The following is a 26,257-nucleotide window of genomic DNA, read 5'->3' as shown; positions in this document are numbered from 1 at the left end:
TGTATTATTTCCTAACTTGGGGCAGGTAGGCACTTCCCCTTGATCCGGAAGCAGAACCCAGTAATTTAGTTCTACCTCCAGAGATGACTGGCCAAGTTTAGGAACAGGGGATAAGTCTTCTCATATATCCGGAATATATATATTCTGCTGCTCCTCCTTCTCTTCATGGCAATGGCGGTAGTTGTAGTGGCAGCCCCTCCTCTCCCCCATGAAAATTGTTTTTCCTTTGCCAAAAAAAGGAAGGAGAAAAATCCCTAGATGCTGTATGGAGTTTTTAGAGCCACTATGGGGTAGTGATTAGTGTCAGGATAGGACCAGAGAGACAAGCATTCAAAGCCCCACTTAGCCATCGGGCTCACTGGGTGACCTTGGGCCAGTCACTGCCTCTAACCTTAACCTACCTTACAAGGTTGTTGTGGAGATTAAGTGAGGAGCAGCAGAACTATGTATGCCACCTTTAGATCCTTGGAGAAAAAGATGGGATATGAATATAATCACTTAATCAGTCAATAAACCCAATGCCTTTCGGCATATATCAATGTTAGGCCTTCATCAGAGGTTGAAATGTAAAGTCAAAACAAACTGCAGAGCCATCTGATAATAGAAGTCAATCTTTTTTCTTTACTGTCAGGTGATTTGCAACAACTTTAGTCTCTCTCTCTACACACACACAGGCTTACATTTTTTCTTTTGATGCTGGTTTAGCAGCAGATGTGCTGGAAAGGCCCTCCAAGCCCATTTCCTCTCTCCCTGCCTTGCTGTATGAAGGGAAGAGGTGCAAAGCCTTGCTGGGTGGGAGGTAGCAGGGCTGCCAGTTGTAGCTGCCAGTGCCAGATGTGGACCATCAGCCAAGTCCAGAGTCTGGGGTGGTCACTCTGTTTCACCTCCACCCTCCACCAGTGATGGCCCTTCTTTTGGGTGGGTGAACAAGCAACGTAAGTCTGTGTAACATACAGTATCCTTCCCTCCCGTTACTTAGAGCAGTCTTTGATATATTAATTCATTAGACTTTCAGAAGTTTATGTACTCGCTGTACAACTAAAGTAGGTGCATTTTACATGTTATGAATGTGTTAGGTCACTTTTGTTTTCCTCAGCAGATTTTCACAATTAGAGACCTGTTTTATCTTTAGCCATAAAGCCAAGAGTACAAACCACTGAGGGCAAGCATGCAGAAATTCAGATAGATTAGTTAATCAGACGGAATAGTTTTTTCTATTATGCAAGACTTTCCCCAAGTCTAGAGCTGCTCTGTTAACATTTCATTAGATGCTTCGCTCTCTTGGGTAATCCCCTTAATACATAATTTTCTATCCAAGGAGCCTCCCTCGTATGTTGTCTGGGAGGAAATGGGTATGAATATTTCATAAACAAGACAAAGGTGACAGCTAAGGCATTTTAGCTGCTATTAAAACAAAAATTAAAAATAAGGCCAGAAACTTGCCAAGTGCAAATTCTATTAAGGGCTTTGGCACTAGAAATATGTTACAGTTTAATAGATTATGAGGGCAGAAAAAATGTTTGTGTAATGCTTTCAGCGCTTCAAAAAATACCTAAAATACAGTTCTGTATTTAGTATTGATTTCTAGAGGTACCCAGATTACTTTCCCATGGCAGAATTAACAACAAACAAGGCACAGACATTACTTTTGCCGCTTCAGAATCTGTAGTGAGCAAAACTGACTTCTGATTGTGGAGATCTTGGTGGGCCATAGTTAACATGTCAAACAGCACACTGACAAAATGTCTAGGCAGTAATGCGAATGTGCTGCTTCCAACATCTTCAAGATGCCTGCATGGAGTTCTCTTCCAGGGAGATGAATGATGCATACTCATAAGATAGAAAGTGGGGAATGAGTAGCTTCTGATACCTTCTTGGCTAACAGTTCAGCATTGGGGTTCTTTTTCTCATTAGGGACACAAATCTGCTAGTTTGCAGAGGGTACCATTGCTTACTTATTAGGTGTTGCTGAGCTACACACACAACTAGGGAAAGTTTGCAAAGCTTGACATTCTTGTAGTCAAAGCATTATACCTGCCATATTTTAAAACGTGGGAGATTTGTTAGAGCTTCGTTTTTCCAGAAATGTGTGTTTGAAATCGGATGTATTTCCCCCACTGCTCAGTATTTTTATTAGTCATTTTGTTGATTCAAATCACTCTTCCGAAGCAGGGCTTACCTAGCACGTGCCTAGCACATCTCACGCAAAAGGAAACTTCTCAGTGTATATTTTCAGATTTGTGGCAAGGAAGGAATGCATAGGAAAAAAACCTGTCGGAAATAATGCAACAGTGAAAGGGGGAGTAGAGAGCTGGCCTAGGCTAAATGCCATGCCTCACGTGCCAGGATTATACTCAGAGGATTTGTGCCCATTTCTGCTTCACAAGGAATGTTGCCAGGCAGAAGAGTTGTTAGTATGCCCATGGTGGGGTTTACTAGCTTCCGCACAGTGTTAGGTGGCTCCTTAACTTTAGGATGAGGAATTTTAAAAAATTTACACAGCATGAAGTGATTGCCGTTCACTGGGTTTCCTTCCCTTTCTCTGGCAAAAATGTGCATTCCATGACCAGGCTAAGTTGAGGAAGAAGCCAATGCAGTTTACACAGAAGATTAGAGGAGCAGTAAAATGCTATTGCTGATACTATGAATTGCTTAATTTCTTTTTGTTTTGGAGCAATTAGAACGTGGGGAACATACTGAGGTCCTCTCCTATTGTCACTCTCCTGTGAAGGACCCTTTTATCTATCCACCTTTACTTGCAAAAGAGCCATATATTTATTTAGATGCCTACTATTTTATGAATTGCCATGTGTCTAAAGGCAGTAGTATTATGATGCGGACTCTACAGCATCCCTTTTAAATCTGGTCTAGTCATCCCTTTTCATCTACCAAACATAAGAGCTCTACAAGTCTCTCGCAAATCCTTGAATGAAATAGCCATGGCTAAATGAGCAATGCTGCTTTTCTTTCTTTCTTCCTTTTTTTTAGGGGACAGTATCTTTTTAAGAACAAGCCGCCCGATGGGATAGCCCCTCCCAACTCCTTCTACAGAGCACTTTATCCCAAAATTATACAGGATATAGAGGTAAGAGCCAGAAAAAAGACTATGCAATTGTATGTGAAACCCTCATCTGAGCTCCTTTGTTGTGTGTGAAACAATTCAAATTTCCTGCACAGATGCCAGCCAGTTATAGCTTCCTACTGCATCTATCGTAGAATGAAAGAAAAGCTGAATGTGATAGTGTGTACATATTTGTACACGTTTTCCCTCTGAGTCCTGTTATAAAAAAACAATTTAGTAGACTGTCTTTAAGACACTTAGGGGTCATATGTACCAGATCCATTGATATTTGGTCTCCCCTTCTTTGAAGGGAGTTGAATGTTCAGGCACTTTGATTATACCATCTTACTACAATTAAATCCCAGTGTATTATACCATTACAGTTCAACTTCCATGATTACACTGAATTAAATTTGGCAACCTTTCCGTTGAAGAAGCATCTCACAGTGTCACATTTGTGATCAAGGGCTGTGCAAAGTTCATCACAATAAGTCTTACCGACTCAAACAACTGTTTGAGCTTCTCCAAGTGTCACTGAGACCAAATCAAGGCAACCTGCATTTTTTTACAGTACCCACTGTTGACCTTAATTTTGGAGAAGCTGTTCCAAAGAAAAGAAGAGAATTGCGGCCAGTTCAGCATTCTTGAAGACCACTGAAGGGACAGATACCTGTGGAGCCAACAGTGTGGGGGAAGGGGGAAAACCTACCTAATGGACAGTCAACACACGGGGAAATGAACATCCCGGGTTGTATCCACTGTTAGCCCTACTCAGAGTAGACACACTGAAATGAATGGAACTAATTAGCCATGCCGACTAATTTCAGCTATATTCTAGATATCTGGTGCATTTGCTTTCTTTGTAATAACTAGAATCATCTTAGAGGGATTTGAAACTTTATGGAAGCTAGGGATTGGGAAAGTGGCAGGGAGAAGGACTTGTCCCTTTGCTCTGGGACTGTCTAATGATAAATGATTTCAGCATCAGAGCTGCTTCTGTTATCCCAGGAGTCCAGCAGGCTTTATTGGTGCAAAATTTCCATGATGTTTGTTCCCACTTTATAATTGTTTCTCTCTCCCCCAGACAATAGAATCAAACTGGCGGTGTGGAAGGCACAGCTTACAGCGAATCCACTGCCGAAGTGAAACAAGCAAAGGGGTTTATTGTTTACAATATGATGATCAGAAGATAGTAAGTGGCCTGCGAGACAATACCATCAAGGTGAGAGCTCCCCAGTGGGCAATGATTGAACACAAAATCCATTCCCCAGAAGAATGCAGGTGTAACTTCATTTAGGAGGACTAATGCAAGAGAGAAACTGAGAAGGATGAGGTTAATCCTTGTCTTCCTTTCCCTCCCCTCGTGCCCCCCATCAAGTCTGACTATGAATTGCATTGGTTTTCCTCCCTTTCTTCCAAACAAGGAGGATAAATCTATATTATCTGTTTCATTTTCTTGCATTCTGTTCAGTGCTAGCCACGTTATTGGTCCTTCAGTAATTAAAGTCTTCCTGTTCCCTAATGAGAAGGGTAAAGACTATGTTCATATTAAAAACAGAGATATTAAGGATAGTTTATATTGCTCCAAAGTGCCTGTGGAATACAAAGTGCACTGTGTGCCACATAGAAGAAGTTCTGCTCGCCTTAGTAAATAAAATGCTGCGTTACAGAAAAACAAAAGAGCCAGTCTAGCAATACAATCTGTTTACCTTGTGGTGAAATCCCAAATGTGTGCCCTTTTTGCCTTCCTAGATTTGGGACAAGAATACGCTAGAATGCAAGAGGGTTCTGACTGGACACACGGGGTCAGTCCTTTGCCTCCAGTACGATGAGCGGGTGATCATCACTGGATCATCGGATTCCACTGTCAGGTAGCTACTTATTTATTGAGAATGTTTATATCCTGCCTTTCTAACAAATACAGGCCTCCAAGGCAGTTTACCCCATAATTAAAACAATCCATTTTAGTGAAAAAATATATAAAAGGCAGAGAATAGAGCCAACAGTCAATAAGCAAAAAAATTAAACAGGAAGCAGTTAACCAACCAGATAAAAGCTTTTGAAAATTAAGCCTAAAAGTTAACAGTTTGCATGCAGTATCAAAACGTAGTTTGGAATAAATTATATAGAGATTGGGGGATTATATGATGAGTGTCTTGGCTACCATGCTACTCCTAATGCTCAAGAGGTTGCAAGCAAGAAAGATGGATTTGCTCCACAAGCCCTATTCAAATTCTGCCCTCAAAACAGAGATGGTGGAAGGCATGCACAAGGAATGGAAGGCTGTTTCTATAAATTTTGGTAAAAATAGCCTTCAGAGTCAGCAATTTAAACCCTTGATTCCAGGGTTATCAACACACACACACACACACACACACCCCTGTCCTTGGGAAAAGATAGCTGTCAGCACGTTTTCTTGAGCATACAGATTCTGCTTGCATGAAATATCCAATTAAACTGTTTTTCGTTTAGCAGGAATATTTTAAATTCCTTAATGCCAGCCATTAATATATTATACTATGCTTTAGCAGGACCAAAGGAATATTTCAAATTGTGGGTGCTACGTGACATTTTTTATTGCTCAGGAATTGTTCAAGTCCTGCGGCCTAGAATTTTTTAAAAAAACAGTCATAAGAAAGAGCAGCATATTTGGTTCAGGGGTAATTCTGTGTTGGGAGTAAATGATCCATTTTGGAGGCTTTGCTGATTTGGAGTGTGTTAATATGGATTATTTGAAAGCTAAGAAGAGTGAAATGTGCTGAGGAAGGACCTGCCTTTTGAGAAATTTTGCCCTTGTTCTTTTTAGACATGATTTTTAAAACAAAGGTGGAAGCGCTCCGCAAACTAAATTCTGTACTAGTTTAGATCTTGCATTACGCCCACAAGCAGAGAAACTCAGCACATGCAGCAGAAGATTTCAGTCCTCAGATCTTCTTTCCTGTTAAATCCTTTTGTTTTGAGGTTCTTGCTTTTTCTTACTCTGTTTGGACATTACAGTGTTAACTTTTGTTTGTTGGACTCTGTAGCTGTGCTGTTGACTAAACCCAAAGGAGGACACTTTGCTTCAAATTGCAGCCAAGCCCAAGATTCACAGTGTGACACTGAGCAAATTACACATTTTCTCATTTTCAGTTCCCCATCTGTAAAATGGATGTAATAATGTCCCACCACACAAAGTTGCTGGGAGGAAGAATTAGATTCTTATTGAAATACTATTTGAATTTACCAAATTAGGCGGACAGACTTACTTATTTAGCACATCTTTTACAGGAATGTTTGGCATATTTCCCCCTTCTGCTTAATAATGGAAAATCTTAAAACATCTCTCTCCTCCCCTTCCCTACTTTTCTCTCTTCTGCCACAAATTCCAGAGTGTGGGATGTAAATACGGGTGAGATGCTGAACACCCTGATCCATCATTGTGAAGCAGTACTGCACCTACGTTTTAATAATGGCATGATGGTGACATGCTCCAAAGATCGGTCCATTGCCGTGTGGGACATGGCCTCCCCTACAGACATCACACTACGAAGGGTACTGGTTGGACACAGGGCAGCCGTCAATGTGGTCGACTTCGATGACAAATACATTGTATCAGCATCAGGGGACAGAACTATTAAGGTGCAAACCATGAAGTCATTATGTCATTGGGCATTTATTTTATTTATTTCTTTTTCACAATACATTTATTCTACTTTCCTATACTGCCTTCATCAGGGGGCATGGTTCCCTTCTTCACACACACTTTGATTCTCATCATCATGCTGTTAGTGTAGATTGGGCTGAGAGCGTGAGTGACTGGCTAAAGGCCATCCTTTTAGTTTTGTGCCTGAGGGGGAATGTGATCCTGTGCCTCATAGTCTTTAATCCAACACTCAGACCATCACACCACACTGTCTCCCATCAACAATCTATGACTTTCTCATAAACATCCCTGTCCATTATTTCCTTCTATATGTACTTGTGTCTCTCTTACAGGTCTGGAACACAAGTACCTGTGAGTTTGTGCGTACCTTGAATGGCCACAAGCGAGGTATTGCATGTCTACAGTACAGAGACAGACTAGTAGTGAGTGGTTCATCAGATAATACAATCAGGTAAGAAACACAGCAGTTACCTGAACAGCATGCTGCCTCTCTCAGAGCCAAACCATATATTACACATCAGTGTTTGCAGTCTTCTCAAATGGCCATTTTTTTCACAAAATGCCAATTTGAGACAAAGCAGTGGTGAAGGTGTACTTAAACATGTTCTTGTCTGTTCCCACTCCAAAGGCCCTGCTCCAGCACCTTATCGTTTAAAAAGAAGCATTCAGTATTAGACTAATGTTGCATGCAATTGTAATGCAATTGTAATGCACATCCACGTGCCCTCTACTTATTAAACTGAGATTGTACTGCTTCTGATTGCAAGTGAAGGATTGCACTTCTGAATTCTCCCCCGCATACAAAACACAATAAGCTTTTTTCTTTTAAAAACAAACAAACTAGTATAGCAGGTAGAGGCCTGTTCCTGTGCCTTTGTCCTGTGGTTTTTTAAAAAAATAAAAATAAAATAAAATTGGGGAAGATGGTTCGTTATTATTTTTGGTTAAATGTAGGGAGCATTCAAGACAGGTATCGCTCACCTGCAGTTTGAAGTGATGTGGCTCACACTAGCCCTTCAGGATTATACCACTTTACTCTGTGGTGTATGTAAACCAGGCCTCTTTGGTTCCAAATAAGGTTTTAAAAAGGCAGTGGGTGCCATATACCTAGAAATGTCAAGATCCACCAAAAATCTGAGTTCAAAATGAATTCAATATATATTTATTTAATTCACATAATACAGCTGAATTAAATATTTGAAGTCTTGCCAAGGGTATCTTAGAAAGAGCAGTCGTAAGGAACCAAGAAAGGAGGCTAATGCACAAATTTGGGGAAGTGCTTTGGATTCAAGAGAAAGTAACCATGAGGCAACACTTCCGTCTTTTTTTTTGTCATTTTCAACTTTTACTCTTTAGCTACCAGGAACAGAAATTTCTCAGCTTTGTAGAATTTTCAAAAATCAAAAGTCTGCACTCTATTCCGTGTATTCTTAAAATGGCCACAGCCCTGACAGCAGAATAAAACTTGTGTTCTAAAATGCTTCTGTAAGAAGGAAAAGCTTTTGTCGTTCCCTCAGTTTTCCAGAGTTTAAAGCTTCCATATCCTCAATGAGCAAAGATAATCCATTTATAGTACTACATATAGTTTTATTTTGCATAAATATTTCTCTCCTTTTTTTACCCAGCTTCTATTTAGATTTTTGTATTCTGCAAGAGCTAAAAGCAAACAGTAATAATTGTTTAACTTCTCAAAATGTAGTATGTGAAAGCACTGGCATGGACTGTTATAAAGGCTGCTCCCCTTTATGGTTTGTGTCTCTGCTTAGAAGAGTTGGATTTGCAACAAGAGGTTTTTAATCCAACCCCCAAACAGTGCTGGGGTTTTGCCAACCAAGTTTTTCTCATGGTGCTTAGCCTCAGGCACCATTTGTAACAGGTGGCCTGGACTCATGGAGTCTGCTTGCTGTCCCTTGGTTGGAAATGTTCCAAGCAGTGATCCATCCCATAATACAATGAACTATGTATTTTTGCGTTGGATGAAATTTGACAGTTTTTAGAGGGCAAAGTATAATAATATCATTGAAAGCCATTGATTGGTCAGAATTGAGTAGGAAGTACTGCCTTCCTATACTCTTCTATGGACCTCATCCTTACTCATTTAAAGCTATACAAGTTGTTGTTTTTGTGAACTATGGTGATGAGTTGCCTCTATAGCCATGAGCTGCTTCATGGTTCAATCATCTTGTCAATGCAAATATTTGTGCACTTGCTTAAAGGGTTTCTTCCGTTCATGTGCTCTTCTTTCCTGCAAGAAATGAAGTGTCAGCCCAATCATCATTCTTTTTTAATCGAAAGCTTTGGTCATAGCAGTTTGAGCACCGACTCACATGGACAGTGCATTGGCAATCTGCTTTTTAAATTGTCCTCAACAACAATTCAAGCAAGACATAAGTTGCCATACTCCTAAAGCTATACAGTTTAGGGAGTGTGCAGATATTAAAAAATGGGTAAAGGATCCCTCTTAATCAGACCAACAGAGCTCACTCAAATTAATGGTATCATCTTTCCTCATCCGTTGTGCATAATTCTCCGGGTCCAAGGTCAAATGTATGGAATCTCTGTGTGTCCAAATAAAGATACAAAACAAAGAAACAATTCCTTTCATTAAGGGACTTAAGAGGCTGGTAATTGACTAGTGTAGCTTTTAGAGAAAGCTAGTTACTGAAGGTAATTGCAATAACATGAGTAATGAAAACAAACAAGTCAGGGTACTGCAGCAGACAATTTAAATGAGAGACATGGGGAATTGTAAGGGGACAGTTGAAGCCATTAACCAATTATCACCTTCACTCAACAGCTGCATTCTATTTAACGCCTTGTAAAGATCAAAAGATTTGCAAATAACACCATGGCTTTGCTTGAGGGGAAAAACCAGGGCACACATACATTGGGGGGGGGGTTTTGGGGGTGCCTTCATGGTATGGCTAAACAAAAGATAAGACAAACCGTGTTTTGAGAAAAAATTGAGTTTAAATGAGTTTAAACTTGGATCCAGCACTCTACTGTCCACCGCTTCCATAAGAAATAGCAACATCAAAGACAATCTAAAAAGCATACAATTCGGAAGGCACAAACATCGACAGTAATCCAAACAGGAAATAGTTAAACTCTGCAGAGCTTGGAAAAGTAACCACAAATACTACACACAGTAATAACCAACAAATATAAATGTCAATATGGTAATAAATTTAAAGGGGAATACAATTACTTTTATGCTTACACTGAATAAAATCCTTGTGCTGGAATTTTTGCAGTGGTTGGCAACATATCTCAGCAGAATGCAGGTTAGGTGCACAGTTGGCCAACAAGTTCCCAAAGATCAGTTTTCAAAACTGGCTTGGGGTGGCTGTTTCTCCCATCCTCCTCTCCTGTGTTTTCAGTGTAGAGTGTAAACCACCTGCGCACAAACTGTCTTTTGTGTTCTGTGCAGCAATTCCCATTTGGTCAGTGGGTAATCACAAAAGGTTTAGCATCATTTACACTGTGGAATGAAGTAGGATTATTTCAAATAGCAACTGTAACCAATAGGTGGGAAACCTATTGTGATATTGTCATTCCTATTTAATTGTAACTCGGATGAACAAGCATAGGACCCAGCACGGCTTCACAAATTATTGTGCAGTTTTCTTTTGGAGGTGATAGGGGGTGACACTGTTTAAATTTGCCTATATCATGTGCTCTTTCCACACAGAAAAGCAAGGACATTTTTCACCTTCTGTTAGCAACCACTTTGTCAGTGTAATGTGAAACATGCTTTAATTGACTGAGGCATTTCCTGTTTAATCAGAAGAAAAAAACAGCTGCCTATGGGTTAAGCTAGATGTTACAGCAGTAGAGAGGCACATGTGTAATAGTTATGCCACATTCATACCATACATTTAGGGCACTATGATAGCACTTTAAACAGTCATGACAGTCTCCTAACAAATACCCATATTTAGTGCATTTTGGTAAACTGTTTTCAGAGGTTACCAAGATGTGTTGAGAAGTGGCAGGTGTTTTCTAAGAAGCTAATATTTCAGATGCAATGTGAAGGAAATACGTTTCTGGTAACCACCTGATTTTCTTCTATAGCAAAGCCAGGTCACAGGAAGGATTTCATTTTTCTGTAACAAGCAATCTTATCTCTTCAAGTTGACACGGACCCCTATCTCCATGCTATCTATAATTTGTTGTCTCTTATGTAGCCCAAATAACATTCAGGCAGTAATTCAGAAATAACACTACTACTCATAAATGTACAGTATTGGAAATGAAAACAGTAGAGTTTCACATTGAAATTTGTAATTTTCTAGATACAAAATGTGAATTTAGGAAGAAATTGGGAGATTCTTCAGAGTTCTCCCCTTCCTGGATAAATAGGCAGGTTCGATTTGCAATTTGTATTTCCAAAACATTTTTCTATGGCAATTGCATAATGATTGTTTGCCTTGTCTTCTAGGTTATGGGACATTGAATGTGGGGCATGTTTGCGAGTTCTGGAAGGCCACGAAGAGCTGGTGAGATGTATTCGCTTTGATACCAAGAGGATAGTCAGTGGAGCCTATGATGGGTGAGAATTTATTATTAATTTATTAATTAAATTTCTATCCTGCCTTTCATCCAAGGATCACAGAGCAGTTTACAAATTTAGAGATGAAATAGAGATGTCTAGAGTCTCTCTCCCACCCACCCCAAACTGACTGTTACCCTGAAGGCTAGAAAATTAGAAATGCCTTACTCTGACAGATCCAGTGCTTCACTGAGCAAGTAACCTGTTTGCAATTTGGATTTTCAGAAGAAAGAGAGAATCAATTTTCCCCATTCAGCATTACAAATATAAAATGCAAGAAGAACAGATACTAGTAGTATTTAAAGGAGGAGATATTAAAATACATTGCAGGTTCTGCAGACAACCACTTATAGTAGCAATCAAATTTGTTTTCCTGCTGGCCTCATTTGGATAAGTGGAAGATAGAATTTGCTTATAAAAGTCCCATTAACAGGACCTAAAATAAAAGGCATGCTGGTGAGGTAAACACTACTTGGATTCACCAAATTATACATGTTATTACTATTACTGAAGTCATATCACAGTACAATACAGTGTAACGTTTATCATTCCTTCCATTATAATTGATGTCACCTCTTTAGTTTTAATTTATTATTATGTTTACCATACACTTCCCATTAAGATCTGTTATCTTCATATCAACCATACTACCTCCAGCCAACACAAGAGAAAACAGCAAAACCAAGTTGCAAAAACAGATGCAGATCTATTTTTTTCTCCATGAAATAGATTGATCAGCTGAGATGGATTAATAACTCAGTTTTTTAATATCATGTAGTGCTTGCACTTACTTTTTAATGAAACTCTGGTTCTTTCTTCTTTTTCGTGCCACCAGGAAAATTAAGGTGTGGGATCTGGTAGCTGCCCTGGACCCTCGTGCCCCTGCTGGAACCCTCTGCCTGCGCACTCTTGTGGTAAGAGCTTTTGATTGATCATATTTACCCAGTATTAATACATAATAAAACTTCACCTGGATTGTCAAATGAGAGTTAGACTAAAATATGCTCCTCCTTAGCCATGCCACCAAATCTAATCCATTAAAGAATGCTGCTTTTTGTAAGCTTGCATCGTATGCAAAAGAAGTCCTAATATAGGCAGTGGCGTAGCGTGGGTTGCCAGCACCCGGGGCAAGGCAAGTAATTTGCGCCCCCTAACCCGTGGGTTTGCGCCCCCTAACCCTAACCCCCAGATGTTGCGCCTGGTGCGGCCGGCCCCCCCCTGCACCCCCCACGCTACGCCACTGAATATAGGTTTGTCTTGAATTTGCCTTGCCTTAAAACTATGCCTTAAAGTGGAGAATAAGCAGAATACAAAGACTCTAATGATGGCATTGAGCTTGTCTGCTCTGTGGCAGATGTGTCCAGTGGCGTAGCGTGGGTTGTCAGCACCCGGGGCAAGGCAAATAATTTGCGCCCCCTAACCCGTGGATTTGCGCCCCCTAACCCGTGGATTTGCCCTAACCCCAGATGTTGCGCCCGGTGCGGCCGGCCCCCCCTGCACCCCCCACGCTACGCCACTGGATGTGTCCATTGTTGTAGCAATGCAGTTGTGCTTTTTCCAAACTAATTCACACGGTATAGGCCAGCTCAACTCCTTCTGCCTGATATATATCTAAATACAGTTGTGCTGCTTTATAGAGAACATAGGACCCAGAGGATAAGTGAAAAAGCAGCCACCTTGTTTCGTTGTTCTGATCCTAGAGGACCAAATATATGAAGTGGTGTAGAATTCATTAAGCCTTAATGAGGTGCTGGGGGAGTCAGTGCTCATTACCCCTGAGTGACTATGTTCACACTTCAGCTGAGACTGACTTGTGAATCCTGCTGCTCGTGGCTAAACCACCACTGTAAACAAACCCTAAGATTTCACTGCCTCATTAAAGTTGTGTCTGATACTCTTACCTTCAAAAGGGTGAGCAGAAACAGGCAAGTTTTAGGTGCTTGCTAACTGGGAAAATGTAACATTTGCTGTTTTGCTGCATCTCCTCAGGATCTAAAATTAAACCTGTCTCTGCAATGAATGCAGCATAGTGTGTGCCGTTTTATTCTCAATTTCCAGATGATAAGAGGAAAGGCCACATAATAAATACTCATTTCACATAAGAGAGTAAGAAATGCTCTGCTGGATCAGAACAAGGATTTGTCTAGTCCAGCATCCTGTTTTCACCAGTGGCCAGCCAGATTGGACTAGAATGGCCACAAATGGGGGGGGGGGGAGCAACAACTAGCTTTTCTAAGTGCCCTCCTCCATCAAGTATTCCCAGCTTCTGGTATTTAGAGGTTGAACATGAGTGCAAACCTTTTCCTGATTTTTTGTTGGTTAGGTAATGAAAGGACTGCTTGTTTGTGCAGTTGGTTCTTTAGGAGGAGGTGTATACTTCTGTATTAAAACCTCACATTTCTGCAATCAGAAACATACAGTGCTAAGATCACAGCAACCCTTAATGCTTCTGAATTTGACTTGTCTCCCTTTCCCCATCCAGGAGCACTCCGGCAGAGTTTTCCGGCTCCAGTTTGACGAATTTCAAATAGTTAGCAGCTCGCATGATGACACCATCCTCATCTGGGACTTCCTGAATGATCCAGCTACCCAAGCAGAATCTAACCGCTCCCCTTCCAGAACATACACTTACATCTCCAGATAAATAGCACTACACTGTACCTCACACTTGCACAGGTAAAAAAACAGCAACAAGACGTTAATGCAGCAGGTAGGCTGCATGGTGGATAGACATGATTTGTGAATGGAGGTTTTGCTGGTTCCTTAACTGAGAGTATTACTGAAAGCCACTGCAGATAAAGGGAAGGAGGGTGACAAGGGTGGTTCTGTCCTTTGGCTTCTCAGAACTTCCTTGCCTGTAGGAGCATTAGGAAGAAATGGCCTTGTAACTGCAGTGGACCAAGAATGAATTAATTTAAATGAGCGCAAGCTGAGGAGAGAACGAAACTGAAGTTTGTAATGAATAACCACTTCTTACTCTAGCACTCTACCTGGGAGGTGCAGTTTTCCTACCTCAGCCAAGGATCAGAAACAAGTGATCAGGAAACAGGAAGGAATGTTGTCTTCCTCAAGTGCTCAACCGGCACCCGTACTTTTGAAACATCAGAGTGCTCCATCCAGTTTCCTGGGCACTCCAATCAGCCCCTTGCCACTTCTCAGCACTACTGCCACCTGCAACAGAAACAATGTGGAGGTGCTGTCACAGTCTCTCCCCAACATAATTTGGGTTTTCCCTCCTTGCCACCACCACCTGAACGTTAACAATAACTTGGGAAACAGATCACATACACAGGCTGAGGGTTCACACACACACACCCCAACAAAGATGTATCCATTTTGAAAAATCTAGATTGCCTATAATCATCTTTTGATGGTTTATAAAATTTCATTAGCAAAAATGTGGATGACAAATAGTTCTTGTCTTTTCTTTCCTAGGACTCATTTAAGCTGCGATATTTAAATTACCTGCCAATGCCAGGACGAAAGAATTATCCACATAACAGATATAACTGAAGAGAGAGGCTCTCAGACACACTTCTGGAACCAAGTCAGCGCGTGGTTGATCTCAGACAAGGTCTTCTCAGCGCAGCTGACTGCTCAAGTGCTGCTATATCAGAAGATTCCTTTTATCTTTCCTGAATGACTGATGTGTTACACCTCCCCTCTTCACACTCTTCTCCCTCCCATCTCCTCTCTTGTCCTGAGTGCAGATGTCCTATAAATATATTTAACATGTTGCCAGAATTTCTTGCTTCGCTCTTAAGCAGAAAAATCCTTGCCACCATTTGTTCCCATGGGAGAATCACCTCGTGATGTGTTGGTAGGTGGGGAACAGCAGGCTGATGCCTCTACCTTTGGGGACTTGTGATAAGGACGCATCTACTTTTTTGTAGATGGGCCTTGGACTTTAAAGGAGGGCCAACTTGATGCCAAATGAAGGCCCCGGTGGCCAGAAACCAGTCGGGAGATAATGATGAAGTCTAAATAATTTCAGCTAAGCCCTCTGCAGTTAGTCACTTGTCTAAAATCTTCATCCGGCGGATGCCAGTAAATGAAAGGTGAAGCTTTCTTCTGCCAAAGTCTAATTTACTTAAGAGGTGAGACTTACTGGTGACAGCATTGGTGATGGGCAGTATTTCTGCTGTCAAAGTATATGAATATATTTCCATGTTCTTCTTCCTTCCCTCCCCACATGGTGCACTATTGCACCTCTGCTCCTCCCCCCCCCCCCCCCGGAAGAAGAGTATGGTATCAACAGTAGCAACCACCCTATTCCCTCAGCACTCAGCGAAGACTTCAGACTTTTCCTGTTAACCTGATTGTGTCATTATTCGTTGGCTGGCATTTGTGCTTTGTTGCCATATTCTGTTGGAAGGGAACTCCTGAAAGAACGGGAGATTCTGATGACTCCACATCTTAGTCTGTAAGCTGCAAGGTCATTTTGTGGTGGAAGGGATAATAGTAGAGGAGAACAGTGGAGGGGTCTTAGCTAGGGACAGAAAAGACCAAAAGCAAACCTGTCCTGTGGTACTACATAACTCCCCATCATTGTGTGGGAATAGCATAACGCTTGTCTCCTACAAGGAAGGGTTAACTTCTGTGGCCAAGATTTAAATTTGGAAGTTAGGGGGAAAGAGCTTCACTTTTATGCTGCTAAGCAGGTCCCCTCTGTGGCCTGTCTCCTCTTCATTCACTTGGGAGTAGCAATTTCCCCACAGTGAAGTTAGGTATTTGCCACGGTGGGCTCAGAAAGTCAGTGGAAACTAAGAATAAATGGGCAGCTGGTTCTGTCCTGTAGTACTCTACTCTGGTTCAAAAGTGAGAGTTTTGTGCAAGTGCTCTGCCTTACCCATAGATTCTCAGCCTGCGTATCATCCAGGGCTGCATTAGCACCAAAGGCATAGTCTGCTTTTCTTTTTAAGTGTTTCTTTGAGCAAAGGCAAAGGAAGTCACAGCTGCAGCTAGAAGGCTTTCCTTAACTGTGCTATCCTTCAAAGTATGAAAAAAGGTTGCCTTGCACACTGAATTGCAAAGCAAGATGGAAAACGAGAGACAGATTGCCACATGCTAGTTCTTCATTATGTTTGAAAGCTCACTGTCACCTCAGCCCTATTTCATCACTATTACTCGGATTCCATTTATACTTTGTAGTACAGTATTGACAATGTGTGGAACAGGACTGTAGATCCACTACAACTGGAGCATCAACAGGTTATTTTCTCTTGCTCGCTGGCAGAGCTGTGAGATCAGTATTTTCTCCCGTGTGTGTGTGTGTGTGTGTGTGTGTGTGTGTGTGTAGGGAAGTGTCTTTGGCGGTGGCTCTGTCAAGCACATAGGGGGGTTGTTTCTGTTATGTGGAGTTGGAGATCAGATAAGAGACAATGTCATTTCTGGTGCAGCCTTTCCTTATTGTCATAACCCTTCTCTGCCCTGCTGTTGTTCCCAAACACACCTAACTGCTTTGGGGCTTTAAAACAAACAAACATGGTACTGGAGAATTAATTCTAATGTATAAAACCTGTCACCAAGGGGAAAGTAGTGAGGTTTTTTCCTGTTTAGTCATTTCAAGGAAGAAGCTGAAATGGTGCTTTTCCAATAGAAGGAGGGCCCACCATGCCTTGGCATGGAGAAAGGCAACTGCAAAAAGCAAGACCTCCTCCCTCCAACTTCTACCCCACTCAAGTTGCATGAAGTTTACAGCCTTCAGCCTACTGCATCTCCAACCATTTGGGGAGGGCTTTGGTCTTCACTGGAAGAGAAAGGCTCTAAAGCATCTCCATACATGGACATTTCAAGGGTTAATTTGATATGGGTAATTCCAAATGAATCTGATGCGAAAGCTGAAAAGGGAATATTAATGACGTTTCTGAAGAGGGGCTGAGCCCTAATATCTTTCTTGGCAATGAAATGCTAACTTGGAATTGCTAATCACAAATGGCCTTGCCTTTCACTGGTGTGGAGCGGAGAGCTCCACAGGCAGGTATTTACAGAAGGAAAAGCAGCGCACAACTGGCTCTGAGCAATAGGAGAGAACCTTGCTGTAAAACTGTGCATTTCTAACCCTAGAGCAATTGAGTAGTTTAAATAACATAAGCTCAGCCTGGGCACCCAGCTGAATACATAGCATAGGAACCCCCCCTGCAGCAACGCTAAGCCACTTTCACCGTTCCTGATTAGGCTTCTGAACAAGTTGGACCTTTTGATGACTATTTTAAGACTTTATGCTTGCTTCTGAAATTAGAAGATGGGAGAGAGACCCTGCTGCCGCCAGCAAAAAACAAACCTATTTTGACTTCATAAAAGAAAAGGAGAGTGGTACATATGTGTGTTCCCCTTCTCTGGGTTCATATATGAATCTACCAATTTGAACTCATGTGATTGGTACCTCTCCAAATGAGGTCTTCTGGTCCTGGGGGTCTTTTCCCTCCCATGCTATGCTCAGACATGTTTAGGAGTTAACAGTGTTATCAAAAGAAGTGACTACTTGTGTGCTGTTTTCTGCTGTTGCTTCATACCAGGAAGGAACTATTCTATATAGGAGGGTAGAAGGAACATTCAGTAGTTTTTAGTTACAAAGGCTTATACAGCTTGCATGCCTTCCCAAATTCTCCTGGATTCGGGAAGAAAGAATTGGGGAAACTCTAGGTGGCACAAGGCACATATATTGTCCCTAAGTGGCCTACATATATGATGCATTTTAACAATGCTGAGCTGTGCCCTAATCCATTCCTCTTCCTTTAATCAAGTGGTCAAATTAGGGGGGTTGGGGGGGAGGGGTTTCCCTGAAGAAGGAAGCCTTTTGGATTTTTCCTCAAGCTGCACTTCTGGGTAAATCTCCTTTTTCTGAAATCAATCTCACATATCCAGCTGAGAGTAGAAGCACAATTCTCACTTTAGGCCATCATGTCCTGGGCAGTTTCCACTTGGGTTTAAATGCTGCATCCTGGGAACTGCATGCTCTGGAAGCAACACTTCTGTATTGTAAGTCACCCTCTGCATCTTTCTGATTTATAACATGGCTGCTGGAATAAAACATGGGTGCAGCCCATGCTTTATTTATAGGCTCCCCTTCAGAATTGTGATTGACTAGTCCTCAATCTGCTTGTTAAAATCAGAGCTCTTTTCAGGACTGCAGCATCCTATATCATGGGCATAGTTATACATTATATCTTTGGTCTGCAAAATGCAATTGGGCTGTAGCACACGAATTTAGGTCTTCTAAAGTGGCAGTAATCATACAGAGATTTACAATTAGTGACCTTTCAGTGATGCAAGGTATGCTCAGGATGTAGACCTTTGACAAATCAACAATAACCTTCACAGTGGAACATAACTATGCGGTTAGCCCCATTAAGAAACCATTATTACTTGGCTCTAGAGCTCATGCAAATTCACTGATCTACAGACACCAATCTAGATGCAGAAATGCTTTCCCTAAAGCGCTACTCAGCTTTTCTGGAGAAAGTATAAGTAGTTGTCTGTTCTGTAGATATACTTGTGTACATTAAAAAACTAAAATTCACTGTTCAATGCAAATCAGTAAAACACCCAAATTCACTTAATTTGTATTGATTTGCATGCTTTCTTCTGAACTCTGCATTTGGGCACTTGCACAAGAGCAAATGGACAATGAAAGTTTAGACAGGCAAGAGGGTTGTGAAAAGCTGTATGAGTGTGAGCGAAACAAGGTTGCAAGGGTAGGCTTCAAGAAACTAAAGCTTCAGGTTTTGACCTGAGCATTTCACAATGGTTCTTGCATGATTTCAAATGTATTTTCACTATAATGAGGGCCAGAAACTTGCTTTTTTAAAAAGGGAAGCTGGGATTCTCAGGAATCTAATATGCATAAAACATTATTGTGCACGCTGCCCAATCTATGATGCCCAAAGCAGATGCTTTAGCAGAAAGGCACAGAGGACCATTTTCTAAATACTCCATGTTTATTTTCTCCATGTTATTGGCTGCCTTTGCTGGTTAAAGCAGAGCTTTTTTTCCTCCTTATCTCTCTGGGACTAAAATGGTCATAGATGGTCAAAAAAATTCACTTCCAAATTATGAATTTAGGTTGAGTAGGGAAAAGTAACGTAGCTGTTGATCCATACAAGAGGAAATGCTCACAATATAAATTGCTAATTCTAATATCTTTTTGCACAGCACGTTAGTGTGGGGGTTGCAAGTTTAAAATCTGGCAAAATTGAATTGGCTCCTATGACAATTTATTCTCTTAACAGCTTGCTGCTCCTTTGAAAGCAAACACCCACTAGACCAGTGCATGCCTTTAGCAACTGCAGGAAGCTCAGATAACTGTGGGCACAGAAGGTTAAAAAGAAAGCACATGATCTCTTATTTTTATTTGTAACTCTGCTCTCTTTGTTCTCTAGATTCTAAAAGTAATGAGTGCTTTGGAATTTTTGTGATTATGTTCTGGTGATGTGTAGCTAACGTACTAATGTTCACTTGAGCTAGGGTCATGGTAATGTGTGGTTTTTTTAAGAAAAAATATTTTAACTGTTCAGAAGATAACTTAAATACAATTATAAGATTAAGCTGTGAACCTGCTGAGCGTGTGTGTTTTCTTTAATCTTAAATGAATGTTTGTTTCCCAGGCACTATGTCAATGAATGAACTAGTGCAGAACTTCAACCTCATCTCATTAAGTGCATTGACTGTCATTCATTCACACTGGGGCAGCTTATTCATAAAATCTCAGCGTACTTTATAAGAGTTCCATTCATTAATGATATCTTCCATCTAAAGCACTGTAAATTGATCAAAACGTGTGACAGCAAAAGGAGTGCATTTAAAAAGGGAAAATGGATCCTAAATGGATCCTGCAAGATATTTGAGTGAAAAACTGTGACCTTCCCTTATTTATAAGATGCACAGAATGCAGTTATTTAAATGTTTTTGGTTCAAAGAAGATGACATACAGAATAATTCAAATTCTACCTTCTTACTGGACCCACCATGTTGCTTTGCCACCTTCACCTCTGGCTAACTTTTCCCATTAGGTATATTTTTATTTGTGCTTAAGGCCAGTCCATTGTTTCCCTGACCTGGATTTTCTTTACAATTAGAAAGTTTGCTCTCCTAGCAGTTCACTTCATCCACTGAAACTGGCCTTTCAGAATCTTGGTTTAAAAAAGAGAAAATTAATTAACACGCTACACATGAATCCAACAAAACAAAATACTTTAGGTGGTTTGGACAGAACCAAAGATGAAGCTCCACACTCCTGGCCGCACATCATAGAATTATAGAGTCAGAAGGGACCACAAGGGTCATCTAATCCAACCCCCTGCAATGCAGGAATCTTTAGCTCAATATGGGCCTTATCCCCACAACTTTGAGATTAAGAGTTTCATGCTCTACCAACCTCGTCTTGGCTTCTGCTGCTCTCTTTTGTCTGCCTTGCATTTTCAATAAGACTAGTGTGTGTCACACTATGTTCTAGATGTCACTGTTCCATATATTCCAACAGACCTGCCTACTACCTTCTCCATGATTTTCCTTCAGGAAGGCTGGTGGAAAAACAGATGGAAAACATAGGCACCTTGGAGGCACCCTCAAAACAGCAGGGCCTATATTAAGTAAAATCTGTTCTGTGTATCATAACATCCTTGTCCAACTATGCAAAATGCCTGTAAATTGTGTGGCGCTTTGTGACGTTTCACAGGGAGAGAAAATACAATCTATGGTTGCAGAGCAAAACCGTGAACCAAGGGCAGGGAGGGGGGAAATGGTTATTTTCCAATTAGAAATCAAACACCACAGATTGCTTGTTTGCTGGATTTAACAAATGTTTTAGACTGCAAAAAAACCAAAACTATCCAAGTAGCATTTCATTTAAGAAATAGTATAAAAATTTAACAAAACAAATTCTAGACATTTCCAAACATTTGAGGACAAATTAACCACAATACTAAAATTGAAAGAAACTGAATGAAGAAAGGGGGTTCTGGCATCACGAGTTAAGGAAACCCTTCAAAACAGTATTGCAGACCATAAAAGTTGCTAGACCTGAAAATTATTTACTAGCTTGCTAGGGGCTGGTAGAGAAGTATATATGTGCTGCCATTTCTCTAAATTTTACAGCATTGCTTGCTACTAGTGCCTTCACTTTTTACTTGTGTATTTGGAAGGTTTGTTTGTCCCTATTTTGTTCTCAGGCTACTGGGCCCCTCACAGGGCACTGCCTGTTGCTCTCCCCTCTTTTCACCTCCTATTCCTAATGCGCCAAAGGACATCTTTCCACTAGGTTTCCAGCTCAGCGTGGACATTCTCCTTTGCATGACTGGCTTTCTAGGTTGCATCTACATTTTATCTTTTGGCACCCTGCCTTGAGGAAAGGGAAGTGGCTAAATCTGGACTACGTCAAGTAGTATGTTCTGGGCAGTTACCTGCTGAGGTCCTCTGCTTCACTCAGTCGGCCACCCAGGATGCTGTTTTGAGGAGCAGTGAGAAAACTGAAATCCTAAGGTGGCTTTGTTTAGGATTCCCAACTCCAATGATAAAATGTGCTATGAGAAAGGTAGCGTATATTTCACATAAATACTATGCTGGGCTGGAAAGACTAGGCTTGCTGCATCACTTCCCCCCCTGCCCCATCCCAAATCCAATGATCTACCAACAGGAACCAGGTCCAAAAGGCATATGGTTAAAATTTAAAAACTGGGAGCCTTCTGGTGCTTTCTGTACAGAGGGATTCATTTTCAGTACCAGAACTGAAATGAGCCTCAAGCCATTTCACACAAAAATCCACTCCGGATGAGCTTTCTTCATTTCAGCTGCCTCATTGAGGTGAACAAAGTTTTGGGAGTTGAAAGCATTTGCCGATCAGCAGTAGCTCACCCAGAGATTGTCCCTAGATTCTGATCAACTTTCTGCCCAATCCTGCTATGAGATGCCCATGCATTGGAGCTGTCCTTAGTCATGCATTGTTGTACTAAAATTGTAGAGGGTGTCTTTAAATTGTCCTGAGTCTCCTTGCTCTCAACCACCTTCCAAATCTGCTCTGGACAAAGCTATGGGCATGCATCTCATGTACTTTTGCATCATGATGCACATCCAATGTTGAGAATCCCTTGAGCCAGGACAATGCATTGACACAACAGGTTTATGAGACTTGCTTTGAGGTCTCATGTTACACACTAGCAATGGTGGGTGTGATGTCAGAATGCAAAAGTTTGGGTTCTGCTCAAAAAACATTGCACAGATTAGTGTAATGTCATCATGCAGGGAAAATTGAAATTTGAAAATGAAGTGCCTCTTCTGAAATTGGCCCACAATGCGAGAAGCATGTCAGCTGGGAGTTGAAAGGCATTATGGATAATTGATCCTGGAACCTGGAATAGCACTCAGTTACTAGTGTGGTACTGAAGAGAAGCAAGATACTTGTGCATCTTCGCCCAAATGCTGGTATACCAGGTAGGTGGGAGAGCTAGAAGTGCTGCAAATTCTTTTTCTGGGGCAGCAAGAAATATCCAAGCTTGGCAGAATGCCCGGTTTCCGCAAAACAAATTCCATCCACCAACTTATAAGAATACAAAAGTGTTCTTTCATGGCTAGAGTGAAGGCTTGGGAAGGGGTGGCCACCCAGTCTAGGAAAAAATGATTCTTTTGCTGCCAAGAGTTTTCAGTCTTGTGCCTTGTGGGCTGCCTCAGCCTCACAAGCTCTCCCAAAAATGAAGACTTCTGACCGTAAATTGAATAACTGCGGCCGGCTCTTTGCTGCTCTTGCCCTCCTCTTGCCAACTCAGTTCATTACCAAACTCTGAAGGTCTCTGCTTCACCTGCTTTACTGCCTCATTTTCCAAAAGGGAAGTATTTGTTCTGAGTAGGAAAGAACAAGGAAAGAAATTTGGTTTTGTTTGCATTTTAATGTGAAACTAATTCACCCTTCTCAAACTAATGCACAAATGCATTTTGCGATTCAGTTTTCCAGCCAACTTTTACAAATATGCATATATTGGCAGTAAGCATGCATAAAAAATGAATACATTTATGAAAATAACATACAAAATTGCCTTGTATCAGGAAACTGCAAAAAAGTGTGCATTAGTCAAAAGGGTCTTAAAAAATGTTTTAATTGGATAAATTCACACTAAAATGCAGACAATGAGGATTTTTTAAAATTGCAAATTGCTGTGGAAATGTGGAGAACTGAGTGTAAGATTGGAAAATGAGAAACAAAGAGAATTGAAATCGACATTACTGATTTCTAAGGAGCAGAAATCACCTTTCCCTGGCACTGTTTCCTCACTTCACAAATACTGCTTGGGCATTGCTAAGCAATGAAAGAACCAATTTTATTCCATGTAACATGGGCAGTGTGGCACAACTGGTTTTCTCCTCCTGATACTGGAGACTAATACTGAACACACCCTGTAGGAAATATGCTTTTAAAAGCCTAAATATTGGCAGGACAATAGCTCCATTGATGAATATTTGCATAACAACCATATCTCCCACTGCTCCCAAAGTGAAGTGACTCAAGACTTTAAGACAGGGGTAGGCAACCTAAGGTTCATGGGCCGGATGCGGCCCAATCGCCTTCTCAATCAAGCCCATGGGCAGTCCGGGAATCAGTGTGTTTTTACATGAGTAGAATGTGTCCTTTTATTTATGTGACCTTCTGATCAGCAAGCCCTAGGCTCTGTGGTTTAGACCACAGTGCCACCCATGTCCCAGATAAGGGATGTCCTATACCTGTAATTCTGGAGAACTGCCAGTTGATGCAGACAATACTGAGCAAAGTGAACCAAATGGTCTGACTTACTATGGCTTACTATGTTCCTTACTATGTTCCTTAAGAACATAGTACTGTTACTGGGGTGAACCCAAAAAACATGGGCACCTCTCCAGATGTGTGACTGCATGGTGTGCCAACATGGTTTTAGAGCAAATTTAATCACACCAGGAGAAATGATTTTTTGAACAGAAGGCAACTTGTGTTTTCATGCAGAAAATAAATCTCCATGCTTTTTTTTTTAAAGGACAATGTGATTGGGTAGGGGGAGGCACAAATTTATGCTAGTGGTTGGAGGGACTTTTTATTACTTTTGGGAAAGGTTTGGGAGAGCAGACTCTTCCTTTCAACACCATCCAACTGGAACAGGAACAAAGATGTTGAGAAGCCTTGCTATTTGGGGGTGGGATTCAAGCACATACCACCCAATTCAGGTTGTGATAGTAGATCAGGAAGACTTGCACATCAAACCCACTTTCCCAAAATATCAGATTTTTGGGAAATATGGAAACTAATGGGGAAATGCACTGGAAACTATGGAAAGTGTTTGATGCAACATTGACTAAACAAACTCCCTGCAACCAGATAGAGATGAATGCTCACTAACAAGTCAGCGTTGTCTAGCTGCTCTGTGAACAAATGAATCAGGATAAGTGCTCAATCAACAGCTCACTTAGAAGCACCTCACGTTTTATGAGGAATGGCTGAAGGAACTGGCCATGTTTAGCCTGAAGAAAGCACAATTAAGAGGTAATATGAAAGCCACCTTCAAATAGATGAAGCCAAGTTTGTCTTCTGTTGCTGCACAGTGTAGGGATAGGAACCAAAACCAATGGGTTCAGCCTAATGAGTGGATTTAGACCACACATTACTAAATATTGCCTGGTGGTATGAACTGTTCAACACCCTTGGAAAGCAATGAACTTTCCTTAGTTAGAGATTTTAGTTAGAGTCCACCTAGCAGTGAACTTCCCCAATCAGCAAGGAGTTAAACTACATCCCCCACTTGAAATCTCTCCCAAATCTGTGAGGCTATATAGACTCAAGATGCATTGCTACCTCATCCTCCTCTAGCACCCGACATGAAATCCTGAAAGAAAAGGATTCCATTCTATGTTCTCCATTTAGGGCAGGAAGTCCACATGTTGCTGGACTCTCAACTTCCATCAGCCCCAGCATAGACTCATTGAAATGAATGAACATGGCTAAGGTAGCCAATTAATTTTGACGGATCTACTCTAAACAAGGCTGAATTGAATACCACCCTTCAGCCCTACAATGGCCCTTATTGTTATACATTTCTAATGTGCTAATCCCTTCTCCTACAACCTTTATCCAGGTACAGAGAGAGTTAATATTGCCCTGGGCAGCTGCCAATGCTGGAAGGTCCTAGCGGCTCCAGGTTCTGAACTATGTATCTCTTTCTCAAATAAGCGAAGCGAATCACATCAACCATCATGTGATTGAGCACTGCCTCTAAGGGCTTAATGAAGCAGAGCTTTTCTTCCGTCTCTTGCATCTTTCTCTCCCTATCTTCCTTTTACTGCCTTGGCCCATGTGCTTGTGGCTTTTTCTGTCCATCATTTGGTCAAGTTGGTGGGGGTGGGGTGGGGAGGTGTGTGTCTGCGTCTCCGTAGCTTGAGCCTCCAGAGGGTCTTACAGCATCAAGTATTACTTTGCTGAGTTTTTCATCTCTCCTGGACAATCCCATCATGGGTCACTGAAATGAGCAAGTGGATCTCAGCCAGGCAACTTCACTTCTTCCTGCTGAACCTTCATTGTACAGTATTGTCTGGACATAAAAGACAGAGATTGCCCAAATGGACAACAACCTGCGTTTTGACTTCCACAGAAAGATCACTGGGGTAAGTGTGGGTTGATGTTTTTTTGGAGCTTTCTATATGCCACAAAGGTTATCTCCCTTGAGCCTGGCGTGCTGCAGTGCCCAGCATTCCTTAAGGGATTAGCTGGGATTTTAATTGCACACGACTTGAGAAGGCTGGCCAAGACTATAATCTCAGCTACTGTGCTCTGCGATATGTGGAGTGACAGTTTCCAGCTTCCCAGGGTATGGGGTTTGCTTTGCTGGCCTAAGGAATCAGGGCCAAAACTGGGGTGGGGAACTCAGTCCAGAAAGACATTTCTAAGTCTAGTAGCTTTAGATCAGGCACCCCCAAGCTTCGGCCCTCCAGATGTTTTGGCCTCCAACTCCTATGATCCCTAGCTAACAGGACCAGTGGTCAGGGATGA

At 41.4% G+C, this 26,257-nt stretch overlaps 3 protein-coding genes across 13 annotated transcripts in view; 2 read left to right on the top strand and 1 right to left on the bottom strand.

Moving 5' to 3' along the window:
* Positions 1–19,813, top strand: part of BTRC (beta-transducin repeat containing E3 ubiquitin protein ligase) — a 123,392-nt gene extending 103,579 nt beyond the window's left edge. For all 10 annotated transcript variants that reach the window (XM_028730479.2, XM_028730481.2, XM_028730485.2 and 7 more), the window contains 9 exons: positions 2,989–3,085; positions 4,146–4,283; positions 4,814–4,932; positions 6,433–6,682; positions 7,040–7,158; positions 11,149–11,259; positions 12,095–12,173; positions 13,742–13,935; positions 14,695–19,813. In XM_028730479.2, coding sequence (XP_028586312.2) covers positions 2,989–3,085; positions 4,146–4,283; positions 4,814–4,932; positions 6,433–6,682; positions 7,040–7,158; positions 11,149–11,259; positions 12,095–12,173; positions 13,742–13,903 — 1,075 coding nt within the window. In that variant the 3' untranslated portion in view covers positions 13,904–13,935; positions 14,695–19,813. The remainder of the gene's footprint in view (positions 1–2,988; positions 3,086–4,145; positions 4,284–4,813; positions 4,933–6,432; positions 6,683–7,039; positions 7,159–11,148; positions 11,260–12,094; positions 12,174–13,741; positions 13,936–14,694) is intronic.
* POLL (DNA polymerase lambda) overlaps positions 1–26,257 on the bottom strand; it is a 125,614-nt gene that overhangs the window by 21,583 nt on the left and 77,774 nt on the right. Inside the window, exon 11 of one of the 2 annotated variants that reach the window (XM_077930164.1) lies at positions 7,948–8,952. The exons of the other annotated variant lie outside the window; for it this stretch is intronic. The gene's annotated coding sequence lies outside the window, so the exon portion shown is untranslated. Of the gene's footprint in view, positions 1–7,947; positions 8,953–26,257 lie in introns of those variants that run through there. 2 annotated transcript variants of the gene reach the window in all.
* Positions 19,955–26,257, top strand: part of LOC114597560 (solute carrier family 2, facilitated glucose transporter member 9-like) — a 29,750-nt gene continuing 23,447 nt past the window's right edge. The window contains exon 1 of the mRNA XM_028730499.2: positions 19,955–25,872. Coding sequence (XP_028586332.1) covers positions 25,828–25,872 — 45 coding nt within the window. The 5' untranslated portion in view covers positions 19,955–25,827. The remainder of the gene's footprint in view (positions 25,873–26,257) is intronic.

Source organism: Podarcis muralis, chromosome 6 (assembly GCF_964188315.1).
Source record: "Podarcis muralis chromosome 6, rPodMur119.hap1.1, whole genome shotgun sequence".
In the NCBI taxonomy this organism is placed as follows: Eukaryota; Metazoa; Chordata; class Lepidosauria; order Squamata; family Lacertidae; genus Podarcis; species Podarcis muralis.
The sequence above is the reverse complement of the archived record's forward strand: the minus strand, read 5'-3'. Positions and strand labels throughout refer to the sequence as shown.